Source organism: Panthera pardus, unplaced genomic scaffold, assembly GCF_024362965.1.
Source record: "Panthera pardus isolate Hobbes unplaced genomic scaffold, ASM2436296v1 HiC_scaffold_12, whole genome shotgun sequence".
NCBI classification, from domain to species: Eukaryota; Metazoa; Chordata; class Mammalia; order Carnivora; family Felidae; genus Panthera; species Panthera pardus.
In genome coordinates this window covers 12,461,228-12,477,390 of record NW_026526677.1, presented here as the reverse complement: position 1 = coordinate 12,477,390, position 16,163 = coordinate 12,461,228, and the positions used below count along the sequence as shown (strand labels likewise).

At 41.4% G+C, this 16,163-nt stretch overlaps 2 protein-coding genes across 2 annotated transcripts; both read right to left on the bottom strand.

Moving 5' to 3' along the window:
• Positions 1 to 3,223: 3,223 nt before the first annotated feature.
• LOC109246947 (olfactory receptor 5B12-like) lies at positions 3,224 to 4,222 on the bottom strand. The gene has a single exon (XM_019415313.2). It carries the CDS (start codon positions 4,166 to 4,168, stop codon positions 3,224 to 3,226), a length of 945 nt encoding a protein of 314 aa, XP_019270858.2. The 5' UTR covers positions 4,169 to 4,222.
• Positions 4,223 to 14,495: 10,273 nt separating this feature from the next.
• LOC109246948 (olfactory receptor 5B3-like) lies at positions 14,496 to 15,440 on the bottom strand. The gene has a single exon (XM_019415314.2). The coding sequence runs from the start codon at positions 15,438 to 15,440 to the stop codon at positions 14,496 to 14,498; it is 945 nt and encodes a 314-aa protein (XP_019270859.2).
• Positions 15,441 to 16,163: the final 723 nt, after the last annotated feature.

Genomic DNA, 16,163 nt, shown 5'->3' with positions numbered 1-16,163 from the left:
TTGTAGAAAACTACATTTTGGCCTCATTGAACCGGAGTGGCTGAGGATATTATTTCATTCTTCTGTGGCTCACCTAAAAAAATTTCCCCTCACTGTTGATATTGAAGTTTAGTGTCTTGTTAAAGTCAAAGTCACGGTTAATAGTTTGGGGAAGGGCTTGAGTTCACTCATCTGTTCCTCATGCTTATGTCTTAGCTTGCTCAAGCTGCTGTAACAAAATATCATAGACTGGGTGGCTTATGCAGAACAAATTTATTTTTCACAGTTCTGGAGGCTGGAAGTTTCAGGTCAGTGCGCTGGCAGATTCCGTGTCTGATGAGAGCCTGCTTCCTGGGTCACAGATAGCTGCCTTGCTATTTCATCACATGGTTGAAGGGGCAAGAGACCTCTCTGGGATTTCTTTTTTAACAGCATTAATCACATGCATTAGATGACTAATCTGCCCCCTTTGAAAGACCCATCTCTTACTACTATCACATGGGGTGCTAGCGTTTAATATATGAGATTTGGGAGCACACATTCAGTCTATAGCAGCTGCCATCCCCAGAAATAATCTGACAGAAACTTTTGATTGTATAAATCTATTACATGTTTCTATTAAAAGGTTACGGAAGCATATTTGGGAGATGAGTTGCTACATTATCCCATTGCTGTCCACCACGGGGTGTTAGATGTGGTTAAATCACCGTCTAAACCTGCCTGCTGAATGTGCTGCACAGCTCTTGTGACTAATCCCCCACACCAGCCCTCCAGGACTTCAAAGGTCAGGGCATGAAGGCTTTCTGTGCACACATTCGCCCTTTACTGCCTTTTTCCTATTTCTTCCCAGTAAGGCGATGGGACACTCGGGGTTTGATGAAGGTGAGCACATCGGATGTTAAGATTCATGGTCTTCAACCTTCTTAAACGAAGATGTTCACTGGAGCACGCAGGATTCCCAGCAGCGTGTCTTTATCCAACTGAATGTGTAGTACGAAGCTTCTGGAAAACAGGGATAACAGGGCTTTCCAGATAGCAAGGGCTTTACTGTAAGTAGCAGCAATGCATGGACGGAGCTCATGGGCTCTTGTCTTCTTTACGTATGTCTGATGACCTCAAAAACCTATGTTGCTTAATACCCTCCTACTTAGAGCTTGGATGAGCAATGGGGATTTGGGGTCCAGAATGTCCACATTAAAGGATATTTAATCAGTTTCAAGGAGATGCTAGCTCAATATTATTGTGACTCTTCATGTCCCTTTGAGTCCTAGTGATTTATTACAAAGATAATTGTATTATACTGAGAAGACTCGTGGTCTTTGATAAAAGAGAATGATTCTTCATCTTAGTATTCCTTATGCCCTCTACATGGTGTTATGGTGTTAAACGATTGTTAGCGGAACTAAACTGGAGAGGGTGTGCTTTGGAGTCCCACAGGCTTGGGTTCAAAGTTCTCACTTTGCCCACCATCTGCCTGTGTCTTAGCCTCCATTTCCTCCTCTCTACCTGGCTGATCACCTCAGAGGTAGTGTGGGATCTGAATGAGCTCACATATGCAAATAATGCGTAGACACTAGATGATAAATAAATATCATCTTTTTTGGCGGGGGGAGTCTCAATCCCCTCTTTGTATCAGGCTCTGGGGAAGTGGTTGCATTTGACAATCTCTTGGTGCTCAGGTCTTATCCCTAGATGCATTAAATCCTACACTCTGGAGCTGGGATCCAGGCAGCAGTATTTTAAAAAATCTCCTCTAGATTAGTGTTATGTGCAGTCAAGGTTGAGAACTACTGTTCTAGGTTAGTGTTTCTGGGTTGCATCCAATGGTTTTCAAACCTAAGTATGCTTTGGAATCACCAGAAGGACTGGCTAAGATGCAAATAGCTGGCTTATAGTCCTAGAGTTTCTGGTTCTGTCAGTCTGGGTGGAGGTTTCTATAATTGGCACCTTCTAAAAAGTGCTAGGTGAAGCTGATGCTGCTCGCCTTGTAATGATGCTTTTGAACCACTGGTCTCAGGAAACAGTTCTCAAAGTGCAACCTGCACACCAACCTCTTCTGAAATAAAGGGGAAGCTTGTTAAGAATGTAGGCAGACTTTCCTATCCAGACTCTCTTATATGAGCTTTATTAGAACACAGGTAAGGAATAGGGATGGGTATATTTTCACCCTCTGAACTCTGTTTTTCTCTCTGAAATTCAGGAACTAAATAGATTAAACTCACATAGTATCCCTCATTATCTATACTCACCACTGACATTTGTGCTAAGTTCAGGATCCAGGTATATGTGGATAATGGTGGATAATTATACAGATTTCTGGGCTCTCCCAGAAATATACTAAATTAGAATATCTGGAATTAACTCCAGATTTTTGAGAGAGAAAGAGTGTGTGCGAGTGAGAGGGAGGGAGAACTCACAAGCAGGCGAGGGGCAGAGAGAGAGAGAGAGAGAGAGAGAGGGAGAGAGAGAGACAGAATCCAAAACAGGTTACAGGCTCTTAGCTGTCAGCACAGAGCCTGATGTGGGGCTTGAACCCACAAACCATGAGATTGTGACCTGAGCTGGGATGCTCAACCAACTGAGCCACCCAGGAGCCCCTCTCAAGATAATTCTTTTTTTTTTTAATGTTTATTTATTTTTGAGAGAGACAGAGACAGAAGGTGAGTGAGGGAGTGGCAGAGAGAGAGGGAGACACAGAATCAGAAGCAGGCTCCAGGCTCTGAGCTGTCAGCACAGAGCCTGATGTGGGGTTTGAACTCACAGACCTCATGGATCTCACAGACTGTGAGACCATGACCTAAGCTGAAGTCATACGCTTAAGTGACTGAGCTACCCAGGCAACCCTCAAGGTAATTCTTAAGAGAATGAATGTCCGAGAACCATATCTCTATACTAAGTACAAAAATCATAGAGTTATTTTGAGTTTTAGTAATTACAAATGTAATTCTGGTATCACACACTTAATGAGATTCACCTGCAAATCACTTTAGGCCAATGAAGTGTGGGATCTCAAAGTATCTAGGCTTGTAATCTTCGTTTTAAGATAGAAGCACCATCCTCTTTCTGGTAAAAGATATCCAATTTTTGTCCTATGCAATCACAATCCCAAAGTATGAACAAAACCAGTCTCGTTTGGGAGGGAACTACTCAGAGAAATGAAAGACAAGAAAGAATTAAAAAATATATTCTTAGATACTAGAAGTCCAAGAGAAGTGTTGTCATATGGTTTGCATGCTATTTCTAATTAGTAGGCTAAACCCAATGAAGACTTTGCTTTTCCAACCACCTTCTGAAATGCACCCTTGACCTCTTTGTTCCTTAGGCTGTAGACCAAAGGGTTCAGCATGGGGATGACCATGGTGTAGAACACGGACGCCATTTTGTCTGTGTCCATGGAATGACTAGAACTTGGCTGTAAGTACGTGAAGATGATTGTCCCATAGAAGATGGAAACAGTGGTAAGGTGGGATGCACAGGTGGAGAAAGCCTTCTTCTGTACCTGAGCTGAGCGCATCCTCAGGATAGCAATAAAAATGAACAGATAAGAGTTCAAGATAACCAAGAGGGTGAAAAAGACATTGGCTGTTGCCAATGTGAAGAGCACAATCTCATTCATGTAGATATCAGAGCAAGAGAGAGACAGCATTGGGGGAATGTCACAGAAAAAGTGATTAATTACATTGGAACGACAGAAAGAGAGGTGGAAAGTGAAGGCAACATGGATGGAAGACTGCAAGAGTCCACAGATGTAGGATCCAGTGGCCAGTAAGGTACACATAACACTTGTCATGGTGGTGGTGTAATGCAACGGTTTGCACACGGCTGCATGGCGGTCAAAGGCCATTGAGGCCAGAAGGAAACTTTCAATAGTGGCAAAGGCTGAGAAGAAGAACATCTGCGCAGCACATGCATTGTAGGATATGATCTTATCTCCTGTGAGAAACCCCACCATTACCTTGGGAGTGACAGCCGAGGCATAAACGCAGTCCACGAGGGAGAGGTTGCTGAGGAAGAAGTACATGGGAGTGTGGAGACGAGAGTCCAACAGAATCAACACGATCATTCCAACGTTCCCAACCAGAATGATGAGGTAAATGATAGTGAATATGGTAAACAAAGGGACCTGCATCTCCAGGGCATCCGTGAGCCCCACAAGAATGAATTCCATCACCTCTGAAATGTTCTCCATCAAAGTCCTTTGGGAATCACGAGAGGCGTCTATGACAAGATGAGCAAACACAAGATAATGCTAATGAGCAAACACAAGATAATGGCTGTCGGTCATTCACTGACTGTGAATGGTGTCTCTGGCTCACGTGTGTCAGCTTTCTGTCAAAGGCAGGAACCCACAGGCAGCAAGCTGGACTGCACACTGGGTGGGGGTGAGTTGAGCGAAGCCGTTCATCTAGAAGTTATGTGGAAGGACACTGACATGTCCTTGCTGATGGCCGCCACAGGGGACGGTGTTATGACTCTGGAGGCACATTTCAGCTTGTCTGTTGTACGGCATCCTCTATTACACTAAACCAACAGGACTCTCACTACTTGCCGTATCTTGCAAGCACTCTTATTCCAAGTTCGTGAAAGCTTAATCAACAAAAAGGAAGAGAAAAGAAACACTTTGTCAGTCACTGGTACATGCAATGGCAAGCCTCATCAAACACACTTCTTCTCTCTGCGGGATCCTTCACTGACTTGTTCATAATAGCTGAAGATGTACAGTGATTTGGGATCCTGCTTTAGGGACACCCACTCTTCACTTTCTAATTCATGAGGGTCCTCACTTGGCTGCTCCACTTCAACTGTTGGCCCCTGAAGGAAACGTCATGATTTCTGGCACATGCTTAGTGATATTGGTGTCTTTCAGTAACTCTAAAAAAGAAGTAACAGCTTTTCAAAAGGTTGAAGCAAAACTTTCGTTGTTTTCTCTCTATGTCACGGTCCTTATTTCTCTCCTAGGTTGATGTTTTCCATCTCTGACCACCATTGATGTCTTTGCTTTATTCGTGGAAGGGAGAGTGTGGGGGAGGTGAAAGTGTTACTTTCATTTTCACCTAGGGACTTTGTACCGTTGACCAAGCCGTGGATGTCCATCCATGTTATGTGTGTGTCTGGTTGTCCTCACCTCCAGTGGCAGTTTAGCTAACAGCTTACTGTGGCTGCCATGGTTACAGTATGAGAAGCCCTCTCAACCCCAGAGACCCTTCTGACTCTGGAATCCATCACATACATTTCTCCTAGATTAAAAATCCTTCATATTGAAGGAAGGGCATGATACAGCCCCGTCTTTAAGAACAGTCTAGTGGGAGAGACCTATTATCCCAAAGATGTGTTCATCAGAACGTATTTCTAAAGTAGAGGTTATGTATGCCCAGGGCACTTTGGAAGTAAATATACTTCCAAGATATATGGTAAGCCCAACACAGACTCTCAGGAAACCTCTCTGGAGATGATTACACCTGAGTTGTGGTTTTGGAGATTCCAGACATATGAGAATTATTAGTTCGTATAATAGCAATACTTCTGTAGTACTTACTTTGTGTCAGGAAACCGTTCTAAGCCGTTCACACATATTAACGCATTGAGTACATTTAGCAACTCTGGGAGGCAAGCTCTATTATTACTCGCTTTGTACTTCAAAAGGAACTGAGGCTTAAAGAAGTAAGTTACTTGCCTAAGTAGCAAATCTGGTAGTATACTTGGGGATTTGAACTCAGGCAATATTGTCTAAAATCCATAACATTAAGCAACTTTTTCAAAATAGTGGGTCGAGTTAATCAAACTTCCTGTATTTCAGGTTCCTGATCTTTCAGGTGGGAATGATAACAATTTTCATCCTTTGAGGTAGATGAATAGAATTACTTAGATCATGCAAAAACACTTAAAATAACGTCAGTTACACAGCAAGAACTCAAGTAATTCAAGCTGCCTCCTCCACTATTAGTATACCAGGCAGAAGAAACATCATGGACAAAAGTATGAATTGGTAAGCTCAATAGTATAAATAGATAATTATAGGCAGATAGGTCTTAGTAATTAGCAAAATCCATGGCACAATCAAAATCTTAGTTAGCGATTGATGTGCAAAAGTAATTGGTAGAAAGAAAAAGAGGTTAGAGAGGGAGGGAGGGAGCCAAAGCATAAGAGACTCTTAAAAACTGAGAACAAACTGAGGGTTGATGGGGGGTGGGAGGGAGGGGGGGTGGGTGATGGGCATTGAGGAGGGCACCTTTTGGGATGAGCACTGGTTGTTGTATGGAAACCAATTTGACAATAAATTTCATATTTAAAAAAAAAAGTAATTGGTAGAACTCTAAAGGAAAGAGAGGGAAAAATGTGTTAGGTTATAGACATATTACAACCCTTAAGAAGAAGAGCCTAAGGTGACTATTTACACCAAGTATAATAGATAAAATGTTACTCAGTGATTAGCACCCTGGATGGGATGTGACCTTGGGAACATTACTTATACTCTGCAAACCTCAGTTCATTTTCTGTGAAACACCCAGTTCATGTAGTTCCCAATGTATCTATTTTATACAGCTGAAAAGATGAAATTAAGTGATTTAGGGAGCCCTACTAACATGATGCCTGGCTCATGCCAAGTATACAGTGTTAATTCCCTTTTGTTCTCCCCCCCCCCCCCCCCCCCCCCCGCCGATAGCTGGCTTTGCACATAAGCCACCTCTGTACCAGCAGCTGGTATTACAAAATGAATGACTCGATTCCTGACTTTTTAAAGGCATAGAGTCAGCCGGCTCTGGAAATTATCCCCCAAAAGTGACAAGTGCTTTTATAAAAGTGTGTATAAAGTATTACAGAATGATCATGGAAGTGCCCAGAATATGCCAGAACACCCTACTGATGATGAAGTTACTTGCTCCCAAGAATGGTTCCTCAATTTCTCAATGTCTGTGCTTGTTAGAGTTGCCAGATTTGGCCCAGATGCACAAACATGGGAATCCAATTACATTTATCTTGAAAAAAGTTAATTTCTGTATCCCATTGATGTACCAAGAATGGCCAACATCTTGAGCAAATTCCATATCTATACTGTCTGTAGGTACAAATAGAACACAAAGCAGCTCTTTTTGATCCGGGAGTTTGAGGTGTAGGGGTGTGGGTATGATTGTACCACAAATACAAGCCCAATTCTGATTCTAGTTTTGTTGAAAATCAGTTGGGTATAGATCTGCTGCTGGCTGTATCTTCTTAATTCACAAGATGCAAAACGCTGTGCCTCTCCCTTGCAGGCTACTCTCCTGCTCTGATGTGACAGGAAACACGGAAGTTTTTTGAAAAGCATAAAAGATGCTAACATTTCAGTCAAGCCATCTGAGTCATTACTTTCCATTGTCTATCTCATCTCTCAGTTCCTGAGGGAAATTCAGCCAATAATATTGAAAGTTCCAACTTTGACGCTAAAAGAAATGACTCTTCACTCGAGATGCCCAAACAGATGTTGAAATTCTACAACCCCTGAGATTCAGAAAGGGAGCTATGATATTTGCACTGCTACTCTTCTAGCATGTTCTAAATAAAAGAGATCAGGAGGCACGGTCTCCCTCTATGACTCTATGACCTCAATCATTCATTCAAGATATCCGATTGCAATCAGTGGAAAGAATGGTGAGCTATAGCTAACAAGGGGTCTATGATCGAGCCATTTCACCTCTTTGGGCTTTGTTTTCCTCATTTGTGAAATTAACACGATTGGATCTCCTACAGCCCCTTTTCATTCTAATTGGTTATGGTTGTGTGTTTTCTTATTACTTACTTTTGCTCTGGGAACAGACAAAGGAGGGTGCAAGGCAGGGAGTATGGAAAACCTTCATGGCCACACTCTTGACCAGAAGTCCACATCCAGGAAAGCATCATGCTGGAGAAGCTCCTTCCCCACCTGTGGAGCGCTGTGTTCTAGGACATCACTTGGGCTTGTGCTCCTACAAATACCAGGGCCAAGTCAATGACCTTTTCACCCCATAAATCACAGGGGGGACATTTAGTGTCATGAGAGTGGATATCTCAGGAGGCTCCAGATCCAGGGTTGGTCCTTCTGACCTGAACCTAATAGGAGCCATCAGATAATGTCTGTGTGTATTTGAGCTGAGAGTGCTTTTGAAGACACGGGGGAATGAAAGCTTAAGGAGAGGAGCCCCCAGTCAGCAAATCAGCGGTGCCACAGCCACGCCAGGCAACAAAAATATAAACCTCACTAAAATCTTGGCTTAGGTGATGTCAGGACTCTCACGCAAACTTTCTCATAGCTACATCTTTGGTTTTTAAGTTTATTTATTTTTGAGAGAGAGAAAGTGTGAGTGGGGGAGGGGCAGAAAGAGAGGGGAGAGAGAGAATCCCAAGCAGCCTCTGCACTGCCTGAGCACAGCCTGACTCGGGGCTCAAACACACGGACTGTGAACTCATAACCTGATCTGAAGTCAGACACTTAACCAACTGAGCCACCCAGGCATACCAATAGCTACATTTTTCTGAAAGGCCTACAATCGTCCCTAAGAATTTTTTTTTTTTTTTAAACAAAATACCCATTTTTCTTACCAGTGCAGAGCTGCTTTGGGGATATTTAGGGGGAGTTCCCTCCCTATGTTGAAAATCAGTTGGGTAGATTGGATCCTTTCCCCCACATAGTCATCTGTAACCACAAACACCAGGCGGAATTATCTCTCCTTTATCAATGCAGTCCAGTTTAGCTGCTGCCAAGTTTGAGCTGAGCAGTCATGGGGCTTGTCTTCAAGTTCTGGTTCGGTTGCAGGGTAACCTTGGCCAAGGTATTCAGTCTTTCAAAGCTTCAAAGTATCACTTATAAACACAAGGATAATACTATACATCCCTCATAGGACAGTCCTAAAGATTAAATGAGATGTCTAGCACATATCAAGAGATCAATTTAGGGCTCCTGGGTGGCTCAGTCGGTTAAGCGTCCAACTTTTGGTTTCAGCTCAGGTCATGATCTCCTGGTTTGTGAGTTCGAGCCCCACCTTGGGCTCTGTGCTGACAGTGAGGAAACCTGCTTGGGATTCTATCTCTCTCCTTCTCTCTCTGCCCCTCCCCTGTTCTCTCTCTCCCTCTCAAAATAAGTAAACAAACTTAAAAAACATTAAAAAAAGAGATCAATCAATTTAAGTGTTACTATTTTATCATCAGTAAGCAATGATACATTCCGTGGCACGAAATTAGCAGTACACAAACATTACATCTGTTCCCCACACTTCCTTGCCCCCCCTGCAGCTAGGTGGAGCCACGAGCTAGTTCTACGTAACGGGCTGGAGAAGTATAATGTGTGTCATTTCTGGGTTGAAGTATAGACAAGCCAGTGCACAAGTATGTAATGCCTCCCACCTACCATGGTGGCCGAGGAGGCAGCATGTTCCAGAGAAGGTAGCTACAGATGGCAAAGCCTCCATTGGCCCGGGTGTTTGAATGAACACATGCAGAGAGACTTCTTTTCTGGATAACCTGTGACGCACGCGTAATAGCAGAAGTAAGAAATAAATCTTTGCTGTGTTAAATCGTTGGACTTGGGGGCCGATTTTCTACCGCATGTCACATGGTCTATCCTGCCTAACACAACATATAATAAACTATTCGTGTTTGGTTGTCTCCGTGTCTTTCTTTTTAATAGATCCTTGAATACTAGTCCCCTTATCATTTATTACCTCCTTTTTAAATGTTTAGTCATTTATTTTGAGAGAGATAATGAACATGTGAGTTGGGGTGGGGCAGAGAGAGAGAGAGAGAGAGAGGGAGAGAATCTCAAGTAAGCTTCATGCTTAGCACAGAGCCCGACATGGGGCTCGAACCCATGAACTGTGAGCACATGACCTGAGCTGAAATCGAGTTGGACACTTAACTGACTGAGCCACCCAGGATATATTTTATTTATGCATTCATCTTCTGATGGACAGTTGCATTGTTTCCATTTTTTGACTGTTGTGATTAATGTTGCAATGAACACTGGAATACAAGTATCTGAGTACCTGTTTTCAATTTTGGGGAATATATGCCTATGAATAGAATTTCTAAGTCATATGGTATTTGTATGTTTTATATTTTGAGGACATATCAAATGGTTTTCCACAGTGACTGTTCCAACTTCTCCACATCCTCAACACTTATTGTTTTCTTTAAAAAATATATAGTCTTGGGCGCCTGGGTGGCGCAGTCGGTTAAGCGTCCGACTTCAGCCAGGTCACGATCTCGCGGTCCGTGAGTTCGAGCCCCGCGTCAGGCTCTGGGCTGATGGCTCAGAGCCTGGAGCCTGTTTCCGATTCTGTGTCTCCCTCTCTCTCTGCCCCTCCCCCGTTCATGCTCTGTCTCTCTCTGTCCCAAAAATAAATTAAAAACGTTGAAAAAAAAAAAATTAAAAAAAAAAAAATATATATAGTCTTGGGGCACCCGGGTGGCTCAGTCGGTGAAACGTCTGACTTCAACTCAGATCATGATCTTGCGGTTCGCTGGTTCAAGCCCTGCATCGGGCTTTGCACTGACAGCTCCGGGCCTGGAGCCTGCTTCGGGTTCTGTGTCTCCCTTGCTCTCTGCCCCTCCCCCACTCACACTCTGTCTCTCTCAAAAATAAACATTAAAAAATTAAAAATATAGATATGGTCTTAAAAAACAGCCTTTCTAGCATGTGTAAAGTAGTATCTCACTGTGATTTTGATTTACATTTCTTTTTTAAAAATTTACATTTCTTAAATTAATGTATTTAAATGTCAATCTTAATTAATGATTTTGAACATCTCTTCATGTGCTTATTGATTATTTGTGTATCTTTTTTTGAGAAATGTATATTAAAGTCTTTTATCTATTTTTAAATTGTGTTCTTTGTTTTTTCATTATTGAGTCGTATGAGCTCTTTATACATTCTAAATATCAAATCTTTATCTGACGTGTGATTTGCAAATATATTTCCCATCCTGTGGATTGTTTTCTCACCTTCAATGGGCTCGTCATTCGGGCAAAAATCAATTGGCTGCATATATATGGGTATATTTCTGAACTCTCAATTCTACTCCATTGATTGGTTAGTCTATCTTTTTTTAACTTATTTTTTTTTAATTCAAGTTAGTGAACATACAGTGCAGTATTGGTTTCAGGAGTGGAACCCAGTGACCCATCACTTACATCAGTACCACGCTGTTTTTATTACTATAAATTTGTAGTAAGTTTTAAAATCAAGAAGTGTGATTTCTCTGACTTCGTTTTCCAAGATTGCTTTGGCAATTTTGAGCCCTTTCCAGTTCCACATGAATTTTAAGATTGGCAGTTTAGTGTTGGCCAAAAAAGGCTACTGGAATTTTGAAAGGAATTCTGTGTAATTTCTGGATCACTTTGGGTCGCAGTGATGTCGTAAACTAAAACTGAAATTTCCTTCTCATGAACGTGGGATATCTTTCAACTTATTTGGGTCTTGTTTAATTTCTTTCTGCATTATTTGATAGTTACTTCAACTGCATGGACAGTGCACAAGCACCTGCAGCTGAGATCCTGGAGCCTCCCTTGCCACGGGACTGCCCACACACCTGACCCCAGATCTGTGTTCGTGCCTTCCTCACACACCAGCCGCAAGGCTGTTCTATGAGCACCCATACCTAAAACACCAGCACTACCTGTACCCAGAGGTCCATCAAGTGATGAGTGAATAAGCGAAGTGTGGTTTATGCCTGCAAAGGAGTATTTCTAGGCAACCAAAAGGAATGAAGTACCAGTACTTGCTACAATATGAATAAACCTCAAAACCATCATGACAAGTGGAAGAGGTCGGTCAAAAATGATCCCATTACGATATAACGGATGATGGGAATATACAGACTAGGCCAATCTACAGAGACAGAAAGTAAATTGGTGGTTTCCTAGGGCTGGTGGGAGGTTGTAGGACAATGGACCTTGACTGATGGTTGGGTATGTAGTTTGTGAGGTGACGGAAGTCTTCAACAATTAACCAGGGTGACGATTGGACAAGTTTGTAAAAGTACTAAACACCAGCGCATTGCATACTTTGGTACGTTTTGTGGTATGTAAGTTACATCTCAATAAAGAACTTTACGACAAGGAACCTACTACTGATACAGGCAAGGAAATGCGTGCATCTTAATTGCATTATGCTAAGGGAAAGAAGCCAGACTCAGGAGGTTGCATGTTGTATTTGAAAAGCAAAACTATATGGGGGGGTCAGCAGATCAGAGGTTATGAGAAGCTGGGGGATGAGAGGGGTTAACCATAAAGGAAGCAGGAGACAATTTCGGATGAATGGGACTGTTTTGTATACTGATCTGGGTGATGTACTGTATACATTTATCCAAACTCTCAGGAACGAGCATACTGAAATGTATGAACTTTATTTTATAGAACTTATGACAATGTAAGCCAAATGTATCTGTGTGCTCATTTAACAACTCAAGCAAAGTCCCTAGACTCAGTTAAGTTTCTTCTGTAGATAGATCGGATGAGGACCTCTGGATGTCCCCAAAGGGGTCCTGTTCCTCTGAGAACTCCAGGTCTCTAAAAGTCTCTACCCAGTCATTAGCCTCTGAAATCCCAACATGGTCCCACATGATATCACTGTAGAGGGAGAGGACTGTGTGCAGAGCCCCTTTGGTCATTAATTTGCAATTAGGTATAATCTAACTTAATATGTGCAATACTAGAATGTAGAAGACGAAAATGCCAATGAAAAGAATCAAGTAAAGGCTATACGGGAGGAAAGGAAGATCATGGTCATGGGTTAGGAGACTTTAATATGCCAATTTCCTCATGCTGATTAACAGATTCAACTTAATCTCAATCAAAATGTGAGGAAGAATTTTGGAAATATTAGTAAGCTGATTGAAAAATTTATAGAAAGAGGTAAATCTACTAGAATACTTAAAGTAGTATTTAAAAAGAATGAAGTTGAAATATACTCCTTACCTGATTTCATGACTTACTCTAAAGCTCTGTTAATTGAGAAAGTATATATACTTTGTGTGATTTAGTAGGTAGAATTAATTTCATGTATTCTTTGCCATTTCATGAGATAATTTTAATTTAAAAGATGTTATATATTATCCATCTGGCAATATAGTTTTGAAAACATGACTTTTTCCAAAAGTGGGGAATATAAGTAGTGAGTGAGAAAATAGAAGAAAAACTAGTTATGTCTTATAAAATGTTCTAAAATTCTTTTCTAAAGAATTATATAATAGGTAATGAGCCATATTATCAAATATATCAACTGTTGGGCTCAGAGTTTAATTAATTGATTGAGTAATTTAACAAATGTTTACTGAGAAATTAGTGTGAAACAGGCTGTATGTTGAGGATGAAGTTGTTAGTAGTGAAGACAAAGGTACCCTTCTTAGGCAGTGTACATTCTAGAAAGGTAAGTGAATAAAAAAGGGACAAATAAATAGAAATAGCTGAGTGCTGATTAGAGCTATGATGGATTAAGTAAGTTGGGAACAGTGTCCATAGGGGTGGGGTGACTATGGTACAGTAAAATTTAAGGAAAGACCTGAGGGAAGTGAGGGAGCTTTCTGAGCATTGGCGACAGCATGTACAAAGGCCCTGAGGCAGGAATGAGTTTGGATTGTCCGGGGACAGTAGGGAGCTCAGTGTGAGGGAGGAAGACGGAGGAAGTAGGAAAGCAGCAGGACATGACGTAGCTCATAGGAAACTAAAGTATCCCTGTGTGAGAGACACGAGCCATTTCATAGTATTTCCAGAGAGAAAAATAGCTAACATTATCACTACTCAGTGCATGTATCTTACACAGTTGGGGTTCTTACAGAAAAATTGAGAAACCGCTCTATTATCATTCGATCCCCTTTTCTGATACTCTGGTCTTCTTGCATTTGAAAGTTATCATGTCACCATACTTCTTCTACCAAACGACTTTCTGAAGACATAAAGATGAACTCCTTCAAGATTTTACAGATATATAGCTCTGAAAAAAAAAATGTTCCAACAAAAAAGCACATACTTTTATTAAAAAATCCATGTCATGGTTTTCTTCATTTTAGACTCTTAGAATTGTTTTTTTAAACTAGAAAAAAAATTAAAAATGCTGAACATTAATTTATACTCTGCTCTACAGTTATTTTGACTTTCTTATTAAAAACTAGCCATACTCCAGCTACCTCTTTTAACAAATTTCCCCTCTTGAGTGTATGTGCACATAGAGGACCCTTGCATGCACTTCCCTTCATGGGTTTGAGCTGCGTTTTACACACACACTTGCATTGGCGTGTGGTGGAAAAAATGTGAACAGGTGAATAAATCACATATAATTACGGTTCATGACAAGAGTGCTCTAAACACTTTAAGGTCTTCATGGCTATTCTCATCCAGATATTACACGACTGGATTATCTTCTTTTTTATCTTCTTTTTTAGTGAGAGACTTTTGAAGAGGAAAGTATCACAGCAGTAATTTAAGTGCAATGTGGGCTGTAAACTGCGAGTTAATGCAGGGAGAAGATCAGACAGGAGTGAAGGTAGGTCACTGTGGATTCTACAACCCTAGGAGGTGAAGCTTAGAGACAGGTTTGCCTTCTCAACAACCTTCTTGAAAGCATTCTTGACCTCTTTGTTCCTCAGGCTATACACCGCAGGATTTAGCATGGGAATGACCATAGTATAGAACACAGATACAATTTTGTCCGTGTCCATGGAATGGCTGGAGGTTGGCTGGGAGTACATAAACATGACTGTCCCATAGAAGATGGAGACTGCAGTGAAGTGAGAGGCACAGGTGGATATAGCTTTCAGGTATCCCTCTATTGAGGGCATTTTCAAGATGGTGATAAATATGAACAGGTAGGAGATCAAAATAACCAAAAGACCAAAAAAGATGTGGAAGCTTGCTACCAAAACAAGAACCAGCTCACTGACATGTCTATCAGAACAAGAGAGAGAGACAACTGCAGGAATATCACAGAAAAAGTGATGGATCACATTGGACTTACAGAAGGAGAGGTGGAATGTGTTTCCAACATCCACAGAAGCATTCAGAAAACCAAAAACATAGGAGCCTATAGCCAAACGAGCACACACACCTGTCGTCATGGTGGTGGTGTAATGGAGGGGTTTGCACACCGCTGCATAGCGGTCATAGGCCATTGAGGCCAAGAGGTAACTCTCCACCGTGGCAAAGGCTGCAAAAAAGAACATCTGAGCAGCACACGCATTGTAGGAGATGACCTTGTCTCTTATAAGTAATCCAGCCAGGACCTTGGGAGTGATAGCTGTAGAGTAACCAAAGTCCACCAGAGACAGGTTACTGAGGAAAAAGTACATGGGAGTGTGGAGACGGGAGTCCAAGAGAATCAGCGCCATCATCCCCAGGTTTCCAACCACATTGATGAGGTAGATGAGGGTGAACATGATAAAGAGGGGGGCCAGCAGTTCTGGGTCACTGGTTAGTCCCAGCAAGATGAATTCAGTCACTTCTGTGTTGTTCTTCATGGTGTTCTTTGGGAATCACAAGATGCCCTGTAGTGATAAGAAATAAAGAAACAAAGTCATAAACAAATGAGAGATTGAAGCGAAATTCATTCCATATTGTTTGTGTATACACACACATATGTACACAATATTTCATTATAGCAATAATTTTTACTCACAGGTTTCTCCAGATTTAAAGTATGGACTAGACAATAAAAGTTAAGGCACAAATTATCTGTAGAGTTTGACACTGTTAAAACTGAAAGATATCCATGAATTATTTTCCAACTTTTCAATTCTGTGGATTTGTAAACAGTGGTGTAGAAAATGCAATTTCTTGATTATGATGAATCATCTTGAATGAATCTATATATCAATTCGGTTTTTCTCAGCCTAGCGAATGCTTATATCTATGGTCCTTATGTGCCAGAAAAAGCTCTAGACACTTTGTATGAATATTCAGTTATTATTCTCAACAAATCTATGAGATTGATTACTCGTTATCCCCATTTAACGTGTGAAGCACAGAGCTTGAGTAATGTATATTTAAGTTTACAAAATTATTATCGCCAAAGCCAAACTTAGTGCTGGGGTGGAGCGATTCCCAAGTCCACTGGTCTCACCTGAATTTAAATCACATTGAATTTAACTTAATTCATGATCAGTCTTTCTCCCATGTCATAAACTCAGTGTTTGGGGTTTCACAGTGACAGAACCAAGAGATACGTCCATGGTGCATGTGGT

Excerpts from the sequence above, each read along its gene's own strand:
- LOC109246948 (XM_019415314.2), bottom strand. The coding sequence starts at position 15,440 with ATGAAGAACAACACAGAAGTGACTGAATTCATCTTGCTGGGACTAACC.
- LOC109246947 (XM_019415313.2), bottom strand. The coding sequence starts at position 4,168 with ATGGAGAACATTTCAGAGGTGATGGAATTCATTCTTGTGGGGCTCACG.